The sequence below is a fragment of the Cetorhinus maximus genome, chromosome 2 (assembly GCF_964194155.1).
Source record: "Cetorhinus maximus chromosome 2, sCetMax3.hap1.1, whole genome shotgun sequence".
Lineage (NCBI taxonomy): Eukaryota > Metazoa > Chordata > Chondrichthyes > Lamniformes > Cetorhinidae > Cetorhinus > Cetorhinus maximus.
The window spans coordinates 197507929-197523624 of record NC_135880.1 but is presented as its reverse complement, the minus strand read 5'-3'; the positions used below and the strand labels follow the sequence as shown (position 1 = coordinate 197523624).

The 15696-nt window shown below is 42.7% G+C and overlaps 1 protein-coding gene across 2 annotated transcripts in view; it reads right to left on the bottom strand.

The window, feature by feature from the left end:
• LOC144669219 (uncharacterized) overlaps positions 1-15696 on the bottom strand; it is a 165811-nt gene that overhangs the window by 51743 nt on the left and 98372 nt on the right. Inside the window, exon 1 of one of the 2 annotated variants that reach the window (XM_078531589.1) lies at positions 1274-1439. The exons of the other annotated variant lie outside the window; for it this stretch is intronic. Coding sequence (XP_078387715.1) covers positions 1274-1288 — 15 coding nt within the window. The 5' untranslated portion in view covers positions 1289-1439. Of the gene's footprint in view, positions 1-1273; positions 1440-15696 lie in introns of those variants that run through there. 2 annotated transcript variants of the gene reach the window in all.

Below are 15696 nucleotides of genomic sequence, written 5' to 3'. Positions count from 1 at the left end.
GAAGACAGAGCTTCCAGTTTGTTTCTGTCAATTAACTGGATGAATTGCTGAAAAAAACAGTTGTCTAATGCAGAAATATTTGCATTGGAAGACAGACACCCTGTTGTTACAGTATCAATGAGACCTGACAGTATATACTTACTTTATAAATTGTGTTATGGGCATCATAGTGTGAACTCATTGGTCCATTAATTACTAAATGCCCTTTGTGCTTTGAATATGCATTCTATCACTACACATGCCATTATTTATAAGGATATAAGTAAGGATATAAGAAAATCCATTTTTCCCTCTCTAAGCATAGTCCTCTTATATCTTTATACCCAACTGCATTTCAAAATGTCTGTGATATTTCTCCTGCTGTGACTTGGAAAATTACTCCAAACATATATTGCTCTGAGTGAAGAAGTTTCCTGTCTTTTGCTTAAAGTGTACTACTGCCTTACTTTCCCAGCTGGATTTACCCTATCAATGCCAATAAATACTTTATATATTAAAACAGAAATTAACATTGCAAGTTTAAAATGGAGAAAAATAGCACACCACAGTCGTGTTTTTGGATTATAAGAATGCCTCCATAAACTACAAAATAATATCGTTTGGTATTGATGTGGAAGTGCCTCTGCCACCTTGTCTATTTCCTGATCCTAATGTCAATTTCAATGTATCGTAGCCAATGCATCTTTCTAGGAGGAAATTTGATGAAGAACATTCGTTAAGTGTGCACCATTCTTTAATGTTAACATCATATCATATAACATCAAGTACGACACACAGATGGATAATTTGTTTTGGTCTCTAGATGTTTCCAGAAAACATATACTTCACGGGAGCAACAACAAGAAATTGGCACTTAAGGAGTTAAAAATGCAGAAAGCCAAGTCACCGATTCTTCAGTTAAAACTTCATTCCTTAGTACTACTACTTACTTAGAATTTTTTTTAATGAAATATAAACCCCAGTAGTAGTACTGGTAGAAACCTTGCAGCTCAAAGCTCTTCAAGGCTCCATGTGCAACTTTTGGTTGTATTTTAATTTTACAAAATCAAAAAGTCTACTGACAGCCAATGCATTAAACAAGATAATAGAATTGATTTACATTGAAAACCCTCCCCAAATGCCATTGACACTAGTTATCACCTCTCTGTCAGTCTGTCTTACTGATGCGCATCAATACTAGTTCAAAACTAAAGATTCTATAACCAACAGACTTGAATTCAGCAGACAAATCACAATGAAATGAACACGAGAAAGAACTAGAAATTATACATACAGTACAGCAATCCATCCTAAACCGAGTGGGGATTAAAGTCTGAAATCAGCTGCTGGGGTTTAGTTACTGCAGGTAAACAACAGGATTGAGAGCAAGTGCTGTACTCTCTAGACTCTTGCTCCCTTCTCTCTCTCTCTCTCTCTCTCTTTCTCTCTCACTCTCTTCTGGACTGATTGGCTTCTGCGGGTGTTAAAACTAGACCATCACTGATTACATAACCTTCGTCATTAGCTGAAACCAACCTATCACCAGCTTGGGCTCTTTCCATGCAGAATTCTAACCAGCTCAGCCAGTGATGTTTTTCACCAGTGAATGTTGTTTTTTTTTTCTTTTCTCTATTCTCAGCAGACATGTTGCAAGACAGTTACAGATGAGCTTTGGTATTCCACAGTTCTTTCTGTCCTCATTTTTTTTTCTTCTCTCTCTATTTCTCACTTCCTTTTTCTTTGAGCTCCCACGCACGCTAAGCCTCTGTGAAATTAATTCCACAGCCTTTGCATTCCAATTTTGAGCTAATTGTATAGATATTTATTTTTTGTTCCTATATGTGTCAGAAGCATATTTTCACAGCATAAGTAAATGACATTTCCTTTTAAATTACTCAGTTGCAATAACTGCTAATTTCAGTGCACACAGAATTGCTCTGTGGAAATTCACACAAGGAAGAATAGCAATGGCATTTTTCAGTCGATTTTAAAGAAGCAGCTCGATGTGACCATGAGCTGATACAAGCAGAACCATTTTGGTAATGGTGAGTTCTACTTGCTCTGCTATTATTATTCACCCACATCAGTAGCATCTATGAGCTGCGCTCTATCCTCTGTTCGAGGCAGCCTCTATGTCTTAGGTGCAGCAACATCCGCCTGCACTAGCACTACATGGGAAGCCCTTCAAATGAATCCTGGCTATAGATCACCATCTTTCCTGATGGTGCTAATTCATGTTGAAGAACCGTTCCAGAGGCTGAAAAAGCACCCCACCTCCCCAGGCCCAACCCTCCTGCCTCCCCAGTACCTTGCCCCACTGCCATTTTTTATGTGTTAGCCCATATAGTGAGCATCAGTGGGTTATTTGACCATGGGCATTTCATGGCAGTGGTTGAGCTGACAACACACGCTCTTACTTTCCAACAGGGCTCACTGGAAAGCAATCAGGAGCAGAAACTCTTGACTGATTTTTCTCCTTCCCTAACGCAGAGTTCCGAGGTCGTCTATGGTTTCCCGACTGTCACATTGGGTGTGATCATCACCAAATGACAACCAAAACCAAGTCTAGAAGTTTCCATATCTGGATAACTCAATTACACTTTAGATAACTCCCAGTGAGTCATCAGTGGACTGAGCCCAGATCAAACATACTACTATACTTCTGGAACTAGTCGCCATCTTTATTCATGAGAAAGTTGCATTGCAACAGCCACTCAAAACTTCTGGAAGTAATTATACTACTGAAATAATTCAGAGGCAGCAGTGAGGCACAGTAAGGCTGAGTGCAACAGATTTTTGATTGACAAGGGAGTCAGTTGGGGGTGGGGGGATGGGTGGGTGGTAGTACGGCCAGAATAGTGGAGTTGGGACTACAGTCAGATCAGCCATGATCTTATTGAATGGTGGAGCAGACTCGATGGACTCAATGGCCTACTCCTGCTCCTATTTCTTATGATCTCATGTCCACAACTGAAGTGACCGGTTAGCTGAATTTCCCCTGGTATCAAGATTAGCGCAGTTCCTAATAACTCACTGCTAACCTTAATATATTCTGTTCATACCACACTCAAGACAGCAATGTAGGAATCAAAAAAGACCATTTAACATGTCCACCTGATATCCAGCTCCTCACTCGGGTCTTGAAGTGAATGTCTTTCTATCTCCTATCCTATTCCGATACCACACGAGTCCTCACTGGGCCAGGCAACTGCCCAATTTCTTTTAAGTTACTAAGTAACAGACTATTGCTTAATTCCAAAATGTAATGGCTGTGATTCCTGCCCTCCCTCTGCTGATGTTTAGTTGGGAGAAGGCAGGTTAGATGGAAAATCAACAGAAGCTCTGCTCCACGTAGCTGCTCATTTCAGACCTATTGGATTTCCTATCGGAAGCAAAGATAAGAATTAGGAGCAAGAGTAAACCATACTGCCCATTGAGCCTGCTCTGTCACTCAGTACGAACATGCTGTTCTTCTGCCTCTAGTCCACTTTCCCATCTGCTCCCCATATTGCTTAATTCCCTGAGAGAACAAAAGTCTATCCATCTCAGCCTTGGATATATTTAATGTTGGAACATCCACAACACTTTGGTTAGAGAATTCCAAAGATTCATAACTCTTTGAGTGAAGAAATCTCTCCTCATCTCTGTCCTAAATGATCAACCCTTATCCTGAGACTGTGCCCTTGTGTTCTAGGTCCCCGAGCTATGGGAAAGAACCTTTCAGTTTCTTCCCTGTCAAGTCCCTTCAGAACCTTGTATGTTTCAATGCAATCACCTCTCATTCTTCTAAACTCCAGAGAATATATGAACACACAAACATATGAAACAGGAGCAGGAGTAGGCCACTCGGCCCCTTGAGCCTGCTCTGCCATTCAATAACATCATGGCTGATTTACTTGTAACTTCAACACCACATTCCCAGCTGCCCCTGATAACCTTTCACCCCCTTGCTTCTCAAGAATCTATCTAGCTCTGCCTTAAAAATGTTCAAAGACTCTGCTTCCACTGCCTTTTGATGAAGAGTTCAAAGACTCAAGAGCCTCTGAGAGAAAGAAATTCTCCTCATCTCTGTCCTAAATGGGCGACCCCTTATTTTTAAACTGTGACCCCAAGTTCTAGATTCTCCCACAACAGGAAACATCCTTTCCACATCAGCCCTGTCAAGACCCCTCAGGATATTCTATGTTTCAATCAAGTCACCTCTTACTCTTCTAAACTCCAGCAGTCACAAGCCTAGCCTGTCCAACCTTTCCTCATAAGACAACCCGCCCAATCCAGGTATTAATCTAGTAAACCTTCTCTGCTTCCAATGCATTTACATCTTAACTTAAAGAAGAAGACCAATACTGCACACAGTGCTCCAGGTGTAGTCTCACTTTTTCCTGCATAACTATATAACTCCTGTATAACTGACAATAATAATAATAATAACTAATATAGACCCAATTTCCTCAACCTCTCTTCATAGGACAACTGTTTCATTCCATGGACCAAACTAGTGAACGTTTGCTGTACCACCTCCTATGCACGTATATCCTTCCTTAAATATGGGGACCAATGTACAATATGTCCACCATATATGGACAGGTATACCGCAAACATATTCACATTACATGCAATCCAATGTATTTTTTGCCATTTGGTTCATAGCAGCGCTGGGTTCAAGCAAATCTCTGCCCCCACTCCAGGGAGTGACCAAAGGTATTATCTTCATTTGGCCACTGGATAACATTGCAAGAATAGAAAAGCTGATTTTTGTTTTGCTGTTTCTGGTTCAGACACACTGAGACCAATTCTAGCAACCCCGTCTACACATTGGATTGGATACAACTGGGATCATATCTTAACATTACTAGCACAACTAAGATTATCAACCGAGCTGCGAGAATTGTTCAGGAGGTCAAAGCTGCTGATTCCTCCCTCCATCCACCACCCTGTGCTGAAGTGTGCATAGGACTTGAGACCATGTGGAAGTCTTCAGGGAAACATAGCCCCTTCCTCCCTCCTTCCAATTAACAACGTTTCTGTTCTCTATTGTCTCAGATAAAACATACCTGAGTCAAGTTAATTTGGGTGTTTCATTGCAACACCTGTCAGCACACAGGGAGTAAAGTGGCAGGCGAGCGGATGGTGTGAACATTAATGAGGGACAGATTGAGAAAATGTAGAGCTCCAGAGCAGCCCCCCTGGCCCCTGTATCCCCACGCTCACACATGTACACATGAAAAATGTGGGACCTCTACAGAACCCTCTCTTAAAGCTCTGTGAAAAAAAAGGCAGCCTGGAATATACACCGAGGTTTTCCACCCATGGTGGTTGACAGGGCCCTCAATCGTGTCCGGCCCATCTCCCGCGCATCCGCCCTCACACCTTCTTCTCCCTCCCAGAAACATGATAGGGTCCCCCTTGTCCTCATTTATCACCCCACCAGCCTCATCATCCTCTGCCATTTCCGCCAACTCCAGCATGATGCCACCACCAAACACATCTTCCCTTCACCCCCCCACTGGCGGCATTCCGCAGGGATCGTTCCCTCAGGGACACCCTGGTCCACTCCTCCATCACCCCCTACACCTCAACCCCCTCTCACGGCACCTTCCCATGCAACCGCAGAAGGTGCAACACCTGCCCCTTTACTTCCCGTCTCCTCACTGTCAAGGGCCCAAACACTCCTTTCAAGTGAAGTAGCATTTCACTTGCACTTCCCTCAATTTAGTCTACTGCATTCGCTGCTCCCAATGCGGTTTCCTCTACAGTGGAGAGACCAAACACAGACTGGGTGACCGCTTTGCAGAACACCTTCGGTCTGTCCGCAAGCATTACCGAGCAACACACCATCCTGCTCTCATGCCCACATGTCCGTCCTTGGCCTGCTGCATTGTTCCAGTGAAGCTCAACACAAACTGGAGGAACAGCACCTCATCTTCCGACTAGGCACTTTACAGCCTTCCAGACTGAATATTGAGTTCAACAATTTTAGATCATGAACTCTCTCCTCCATCCCCACCCCCTTTCCGATTCCCCCCCACCTTTTCTTTCCAATAATTTATATAGATTTTTCTTTTCCCACCTACTTCCATTATTTTTAAATGTATTTCCATCCATTGTTTTACCTCTACCTTTTAGCCTTTTTTGATTCCTTCACCCTACCCCCACTAGGACTATCTGTACCTTGCTTGTCCTGCTTTCTACCCTTAATTAGCACATTCCTCAGATAATATCACCACCTTCAACACCTCTTTGCCCTTTTGTCTGTGACATCTTATGGTTATCTCCACCTATCACTGGCCCTCTATCCAGCTCTACTTGTCCCACCCCCCCTTAAATCAGTATTTCACCTCTCTTCTATTTTTACTTAGTTCTGTTGAAGGGTCATTTGGACTCGAAACGTTAACTGTGCTCCTCTCCGCAGATGCTGCCAGACCTGCTGAGTTTTTCCAGGTATTTTTGCTTTTGTTTTTAGCCTGGAATATATATTTTTTTAATAATGATTCAACCAAGTTTCTCACTCGTAGTAATATTAATAAGTGATTCTTTGAAGCATCTGCTGTGCCGCCATGTGCAACTCAGAGTGAGAGGAAATTGGAAGCTTGATTAGTGCACACTGTGATTTAAGCCAGCCTTACAGTAAGTTCACACAAGCTGCTGTTTACTGTGGAGAAAAGCAAACAGAGCTGATAGTAGAAGGAATATCAATCCAGAAATAGAAGAAAATGCTGCTCAGGAAGAAGCCCGAACCAGATACAACTTTGATAAATCATAGAATCAGAGAATGGTAAAAAAAAACCATACAGGATAGAATGAGGCCATTTGGCCCATTTTGCCTGTGCCAGCTCTCTGAAAAAACTACCAGTTGGTCCCATTCTCCTGTTTTCCTCATAGTCTTGCCATTTTTTTTCTTCTTTTTTAAATAGAAATTCAATTCCCCTTTAAAATGTATTTTTGAATCTACTTCCACTCTATCAGGCAGTGTATCCTAACAACTGACTGAGCAAAAAACATTCTCTTTATCTCATGCCTGTGTTTTTTTTCTGTTTACCAACTATTTTAAATCAAACACAGAACCTTGATGCCCTCTTTGTTTTTGGGAAGCGATTTTAGGTATGGGGTCATGGTTTTGAGCGGGAGCTCCTTTCACAATGCTTGATGCAACAGGGAAACATGATAGGAATGTGGGTGTGGGGGTCAGTGTACTCTGAACAATTTTCCATGAATGAACCAGAGTGATAATTTGTCAAGTTCACCCCTCTCTCACAACAAGTTAAATACAGATTCAACAAATGAAATATAACCTCATGTGGGGGTTTGTGCATGGTTGGGAGAGACGAATTTTCCTGAGATCCTTGTTTCCAGAAAGTCAAGCCATTCTTTTAGACATTCTGATTTTGATAGAAGTAATGACATAGGAAAATAGGACAGGCATGATGGGCCAAATGGCCTAATTCTATCCTGTGAAATTCTATTATTCCAAGCAATTTTCCCATTACATTTACAATGCCATTAACACGATGCAACCAGAGGAAATCTTTAGTCTTGGATTCAGATTCACATTCAGTGTCAAATGTAGAAGAACAGATAGTGATTACATTTTAATAATCTCACTTCAGGGCTGAGATGGTTCATGTAATCAATAATGGATATGGAGGAGGGATTAAATGGCATTAATCTCCTTAAATTACTCAAACGATGTCAGAACTCATGAGAACAAAGTTCAAGCGTTTTTGTTTTTAATCCCAATTTCCTCCTCTTCTTCCCCCTGACAACATTGCTTCACCCTGTTCAATAGCTGCCAGAATTGCTTCGTTATTTTGGACAACTCACAATGTATTCCTGAATGAGTTTAGATAGTGAGTGTCAGCACAATGTTTACACCATGGGGTCATCCCAATCAAGTTCAATCTAGTCATCATCTGAATATTGCAGAAACAGGTGAAGTTACTACATCGTGATCAGGAGTGACAAGCTTGGCTGGCTCCACCTCTCATCCATCCTGAAACCACTCTCTCTTCTCATTCCTAGTCAGAATAATATTGTTTACTTTCTTTCCCTCTTCCAACTAGTGTATCGTTATCTTTCAATCCCAACTGACACTGTGTCCCTCTCACTTTACTCTTCTCCTGTATGAAAGTGCCTGCTTGTTTCATTCTCTTCTCTCCCAGTTCCCTGGCATCAGCATTACTGAAATAAATAAAATTAAGAGCTTCTTTGCTACCGATGGACTGCTGCACACTTATTTATTGCTACCTCCTTTCTTGCCTCCTTCAGTTCTCTTTTTATCAATCTTTTCCCCTAATTTTTCTCCCTATTTCTTTTTGCTTCCCCTTTTCCCTGCTTTCTTTCACTTTTTTCCCATCTCACTAGCCTCTGCTATGTTCATCCCACATGGGGAGGCTCTTGGGATGGTGCAGGTCATATGGAAATCATGGAGACTTCAAAAGGAAGCACTTTATTAGGACATGATCCTGGGAATACGAGTCCTGGGGAACATGGCATTGTAAGATAAATGAACAAACAGCCAGCCAATAGATCCTTAGATGCTTGGAGGAGCGGCTATACGGTGGGTCCTAGAGGTCCTTTGCTAGAGTTGAGCTTGTGCGTGGGTGGGACTCTGGCTATAAAGAAACATGTGACTTTTGGGAATTGGACAGGGACAATAACTGGTACATTTAATGCAAACTGTTTATTACAAGAGCAAGGGTTTACCCAGAGTTTGTGTAGTTTGCTTACATGGTTGTATTGCAACAAATGTTGTCAGGAGAGGTTTATAATGAGGGTGCTATCATGGTATTTTTATCTGATTATGAAGAAATTCTTTAGGTATGAACTTGTGAATGGTTGTGAAGAAGTACAAAATATCCAATTAGAAATATCTAATGTCCCCTTAGTGAAGGAAATCTGCCATCCTTACCTGGTCCAGCCTGCATGTGATTCCACACCCACATATGTGGTTGATTCTTAACTAACCTCTGAAATGGCCTATCAAGCCATTTAATTCAAGGGAAGTTAGGGATGGGCAACAAACGCTGGCCTTCCCAGAGATGCCAACATCCCATGAAAGAATAAATTATAGAAAAACGAGAGGACAGATTTGGCTCAAATTCCAATCAAGTGCCAGGTATAAATGGATTGAAACTCTGGTGAGGGGAATTGGAAAGTTAGATGGAAATCAGTTCTGTTGAAATTCAATAATAAAAACAGAACATGCTGGAAATATTCAGCAGGTATGGTAAACAGAGATCATGTTAATGTTTCAGGTCTTTGACCTTTCATCAAAAAGGGCAACAAACTCAATGAGCACATGCAGACAATGGTCACAACAGAACAAGAAATGCTATAATCCCCAAGTCAGCCAGCAAACACTTTCTTTCTAATGGGCTTTTCAAGAGTAGTAATAACACAGGATTAAGAGCCACAATCTCCTTTGTACAGCGCCTTTTGTGGCCTCAGGACATCCCTAACCACTTCATAACACAATTAATTAAATTGGGAGTGTTGTCAGCAAATGTGGCAGCCATTTTGTATAGAGAAATGAATCACTTGTCCAGTCTGCTTGTCTACAGACAGAGCGAGAAGGATCAGGAGAGATAGTTCAGATTTATCACAGTCACATAGGATGTGATTTGTGCCTTTGATAAGAAGAGTTTCAGCAATGTGACAGGGACAAAAACCTGTTTGGAGGCATGCAAAGATGCAATCCAGGAAAGGTGTGCACAGATCTTGGAGACATCAATCATTATGTTGAAGAACATATGAACATACAAACATACAAATTAGGAGCAAGAGCAGGCCATTCAGCACCTCGAACATGCTCTGCCATTCAGTGAGATCATGGCTGATTTGATTATGGCTTCAGTGCTAGTTTCCAGCCTACCTCTTAACTCAAAACTACGAATAAGGAGCAAAAGTAGGCAAGGACTTTGAGGAAAGGGAGGTTGGAGATGGGGCAGTAGTTTATAAAGATGGAGAGGTTAAGGGCTGTTTTTTGAAGAGCAGAGTCATTAACTGATAAAACACAGATAATGTTGATTGGCTGTATATTTTTAAATAATAGGAAACTTGTTCCATTTAAGAAAATGGAAGAAAATTCATTACACACCTGCCATGCATAGATTTACAATTTTGTGTCGCTATTTGTGATGTTGATGAAACAACCTATCACCCTATCTTCTCTTGTCTCCTATACATAAACAATTCACATACTGCCAGGGCATTTGCTTGGAACAACAGCTCACACTGATGTATAAGATGTTGGGATGCACAAGTAAATCAGTTGAGATTCATCACAACTACCAATACAGGAGGTTAGAAGCTTGAGTCAAGTACCATATGCTTCATTCATGAATTGCCACATTACATACCAACATTGGGCAGTGTTTGAAAACAATATGGGAATTTCTTCCTCAGGCTATGAGAGCTTAGTGTGTTTACATAAAATTATTTTGCACATGGCTCTGACACTGCAGTTTAACCCAACAAAAATAAAAAGGCAATTGGTTGCTGTTGTAGTGTGGCCTCATCATCTATTTGTAATAGAGTTGATCTGCAGATAACTTTCTTAGTGGAGACATTAGGGTTATTTACAATATAGTCAGCAGCAATGACACACGTGCTTTCAACTCCATCTCTATCTCTACACTGCCTGTGGAGGTAGCCCATGTTGCTAACACATTGGTTTACACAGATCATGTGACCTTACGTCACAGGACTATTCTTAAAGGTACAGTCGAACATTTAACAAAACCATAATTACTACATTCTTCCCCCTTTAACTTTGCTGTACATATTGCATTTACAAGTATATTTATCTTATGACATTATAATATTTACACAGGTCATGAAATTTACAACTTCAGCCTTTCAGGTGGTTTCCTGATTCATGTGGAATGTTGCAGCTCCACAACTTCAGATTCTTTTTCAGGAACCACATTCTCTGGAACTGCATGAACATCAGGTACCTCGGTGGGCTCTTACAGTTCAGTGTCTTCCACTCTGATAGAAACATCAGACATGTCAGTCCTTGGTTCAGCATCTTCAACAGGAAATACTGGTACAGTAATGGTTACAGTTAGAACCATATCTTGTTTTCCTAAATGGTCCACAAGCTTACGGGCAATCTGGCCTTCCACTTCCGCTTGGTGTGATAATGGTTTGGTCACTGAACTTACTTTACCCGACAACTACTTTGGATTGCCACCGAAATTCTTCAGACATCCTGCCTCTCCTACAGTAAATTGTCTCTCACGACTGTGCAAGTCATGCCCAGCTTTTTGGTTCCCTTGACTATTTTCCACCCTCCCCTCCAAATTTGGAAATATTAGGCTCAGTCTTGTCCTAAGGCGGCATCTCAATTCTGCAGGTGTTGCTCCTGTCACCGTGTTGGGGGTCGTTCTGTAGTGAAAAAGAAAGCATGCAAGCTTGGTCTCCAACAAATCACTTGTTAATTTCTTCATATTTGTCTACAGTATCTAGATTTCCTTCCAGATAAGGCCTTGGAAATTATTTGTACCTCTTTGATTTTATCTTCAGCCTTATCATCCAGCAAACCATTATGAGGGACAGGAAAAGTATCAAAGGATGCACAGTTTGACAATTTGTTTAAGGCCTCCTTCGAGTTTTTATAGGTGCTACTGGCCACCATTTTATTGTCTTTTCAGAACGTCCTTCCTTTTTATCTTCTTCTTTCTATCACAGAGCTTAGTCTCATCCTTCATTTTGACTTCACCTGTCGCCAGACTTCTCTCAGGTGAAATCTCAACTTGTCTTAGTTCAGTAGCTGAGTCTCCCAAATCTTCATGGGCTGAATTTTCCCCCCGTTGGGGGCAGAGTTGAATGGTGGGCATGCACAGGCACGCTTCCGATCGGTGCCCCCAAGCGGAGGCGCGGTGCCATTTTAGGTGGGTAGGCCAATTAAGGCCCGCCAAGCATGATGTCTGTACAGAAGCACTGTGCACTTCCTGTGAGGGCGGGGGTGGGGGGGAAATCCCAAAATCGAGAGTGCGCTTTTTTACGCATGCGCATGAAAGAGCGCACTCATCTCCCTGAGGCTAAGCACGGCATCAGGGAGATCGGCGGCAAATGTAAAAAACCTAAAAATAGAAAAATAAAATTTCCCTAACGTATCCCCTCATGTGACAATGTCACATGAGTTGGGACATGTCCATAATTTTCACAAAAACTTTATAAAAATTTTTTAAAACCTACATGAAACCTCATTCCGCCCGCACCGGGGCTCCTGGCCTGCCCGCCAACCTTAAGGTTGGACGGGCAGGTCCTTTAATTACTTAATTGCACCTATCAATGGCCTCAATTGGCCATTGACAGGTCGGTGGGCGCACAGCTGATTTTGCTGCGCCCCCGCCTTCCTGAAAATTTAAATGGGGCGCGGTAATGTCGGGACTTCCCCCTGATGTCACCACGCGTCATTTTATGCATCGGCGAGTGGGCCCCGCCCCCGCTCGCCGACGCGTAAAATCCTGCCCCAATATTTGCTCACCTCTTGGAAAGCTGTCCGATTTTTATTCTCAAAACCTCTTTGACTTCATTTCACTGATTCTTCAGCTCTTCTGTCTCTTTTTTGTACTTGTTTGCTGCCTCCTGGAAAATTGAGCATTGATGTGTCTTCTCTGCCAACTGACTCTTCAATTCTTCCATCTCTTTTTTATATTTGTTGGCTGCTTCCTGGAAAATTGAGCATTGATGTGTCTTCTCTGCCAACTGATTCTTCAGTTTGTTCAGAGAGCTGCTGAATTCTTTCGTACTGTTCCAGAGTCACAAACTTTGACCAGAGGGAATCTTGTTGTGAGGGTCTTTCAACAGGTTTTCCTTTTCCTTGCGACGGTTACTCACTTTGTCTTGAACTCTGCCATTCAGCAGGGTCTCCTTGAGTTTCTTCTGCTGTTCTTCCATGCTTTTGTTTAAGATAGATTACATTTCTTCAGGTTGTTGAGTTCTTACACATTCCTTTTTCATCCTGTTGCAGTCCCTGAACTCTCTAGCTTCTTTCTGTCATATTTTGCCTTGTTCCTTTTTCAGGACATGAGCTCTTCTAGCTTCCTTTCAATATCTCACTGGCCAATCTAGGTTGATTTTCCTTAACCAGTTTCACCCCAGAAGGCTTGGTCCTCTGCCTTTCAATACCATCACTGGTAGCTGTGCTGATTGGTTTCTATAGTGGACAGTTGCTCTGCTGAAACCTTTTAACTGGGTTTCTTCACCTATGTATGTTTTCAGCTTGGCAGATGTTTGTTCCAAGTTTAATTGATGTTCACCATTATTTAAATATCTGAAAGTGTTTTCTCTAATTACAGTAGTGGAAGCTCCCGTGTCTACTTCCATTTTTACTACTTTACCGTTCACTTGTACTGTAACAAATATTGGCTCTGTCTTCCCAACTTTCGTGTTAAACAATGAATAGACGTTATAATTTCTTTTCATTGTAGATTTCACTGGGCTTCTTCTGTAGTTTGCAAGCCTGTTTAAATCTCTCTGCTCTGTCTCATTACATGTCCATGTCTGTGACATAAGTAACATTCTATTTTTTTTAAATTGCCAATTGCTATAAAACTGATTGTTTCCACAACAATTAAAGTTATTCTTTGATTTCGCTGCTAAATTATTTCTTCTTATTTTTCGGTTAGCAGGGGATGTTCCCTGCTTCGCGGCGGAGTCTTGCTTTTTTGCACCACTCTCAGCTGACTGTTCCCGCCAGATTTGGAGAACAGTGCCATTTTGCTCACTTGAGTTGCTTGTGAAACTCTTACAACCCTTTCCATCGACAGCACTATTTCTAACGCCTCCTTAAAATCCACATTCACTTCAGCCCGCAATCTTCTCTGAATAGTGTCTTCTTTCACACCACAACATAAACGATCTCTGAGCATATTGTTCAGAGTCTCATCAAACTGACAATGTTCCGTTAGCTGCTCAAATTCGCCAGGGAGCTAGCAATTGTCTCACCCGGGGCTTATTACACGAACTGAACCAGAGCCTCTGCATCAGGATAGAGGTCCACTAATTCTCTGAAGCTCTTCGAATCTGGGGCACTGGGTGCCATCAAACTTTGAATCAAACTGTAGATTTTGCTTCCAAAAGTACTCAAGAGGATCGCTCACCTCCTCTCTTCCCCTATGATTTCGCTCACAGGAAAGAAAGACACAAAGCGCTCAATATACTGAGACCAAGGCCTGAATCTTCTGGTCGGCGTGCAGGGGGTGGGCCCTGCTTGCCAACGCGTAAAATGGGGCGTGGTGACATCAGGCATGCGTCCCGACATCACCACGCATCATTCCAATCTTCGGTTCGGCGGGCATGCACGGGAGTCGGCTGTGCGCCCGCTGAACTGTCAAAGGCCTATTAAGGCCATTTAAATAGTCATTGAAATAATTAACAGGGCTGCCCATCCAACCTTAAGGTTGATGGGGCAGGCGAAGAGCTCAGGCGGCCTTCACATTTTTCATGGAACCTCATCCACAGGTGGGATGAGGTTTCATGAAGGGTTTATAAATTAAATAAAAATGTTTATTAAAATTCATTGACATTTCCCAGCTTGTGTGGTACTGTCACACATCTGAATAATTTTTTCCCCCCTTTATTTCAATTTTTCATCAGCAAAGTAACCTCTCTGAGGCAGCTCCGTGCCTCAGGGAGATATCTGCACTCTGCACAGGCCCTGACTCTTCCTCCTCCCCCTGCCCGCACAGGGAGCGCTCAGCCTAATTGTCCCGCCCACGTAAAATGGCGGCGTGCAGCCAATTGCAGGTGGCAATCGGCTGTGCACCCACATGCGCCTGCTCCTGCCCAGCCCGCCCTATGGGGAGAAAATTCTCCCCCAATCATTTGTGGCTGTCTCAAAGGGATAGTGCAAAGGCGATAGGCCCTAACAGTATTCTGGCAATAGTACTGAAGACTCCAGAACTTGCCACGCCCCTAGCCAAGCTGTTCTAGTACAGCTACAACACTGGCATCTACCCGGCTATGTGGAAAATTGCCCAGGTATGCCCTGTGCACAAAAGGCGGAACAAATCCAACCTGGCCAACTACCGCCCCATCAGTCTATTCTCCATCAGCAGTAAAGTAATGGAAGTGGTCATCAACAGTGCTATCAAGCGGCACTTGTTTAGCAATAACCTGCTCACAGACACACAGTTTGGGTTCCGCCAGGGCCTCTCAGCTCCTGACCTCATTACAGCCTTGGTTCAAATATGGGCACAAGGGCTGAACTCCCGAGGTGAGGTGACAGTGACTGCCCTTGACATCAAGGCAGCATTTGACCGAGTGTGGCACCAAAGAGCCCTGGAAAAACTGGAGTCAATGGGAATTAGGGTGAATACTTTCCACTGGTTGGGGTCATACCTTGCGCAAAGGAAGATGGTTGTGGTTGTTGGAGGTCAGTCATTTCAGCTCCAGGACATCACTGCAGAAGTTCCTCAGGGTAGTGTCCTCAGCACAACCATCTTCAACTGCTTCATCATAAGCTCCTTCCATCATAAGGTCAGAAGTGGGGATGTTCACTGGTGATTGTACAATGTTCAGCACCATTCGCAACTCCTCAGATACTGAAGCAGTCCATGTACAAATGCAGCAAGACCTGGACAATATCCAGGCTTGGGCTGACAAGTGGCAAGTAACATTCATGCCACACAAGTGCCAGGCAATGACCATCTCCAACAAGAGATAATCTAACCAGCACCCCTTGATGTTCAATGGCATTACCATCAC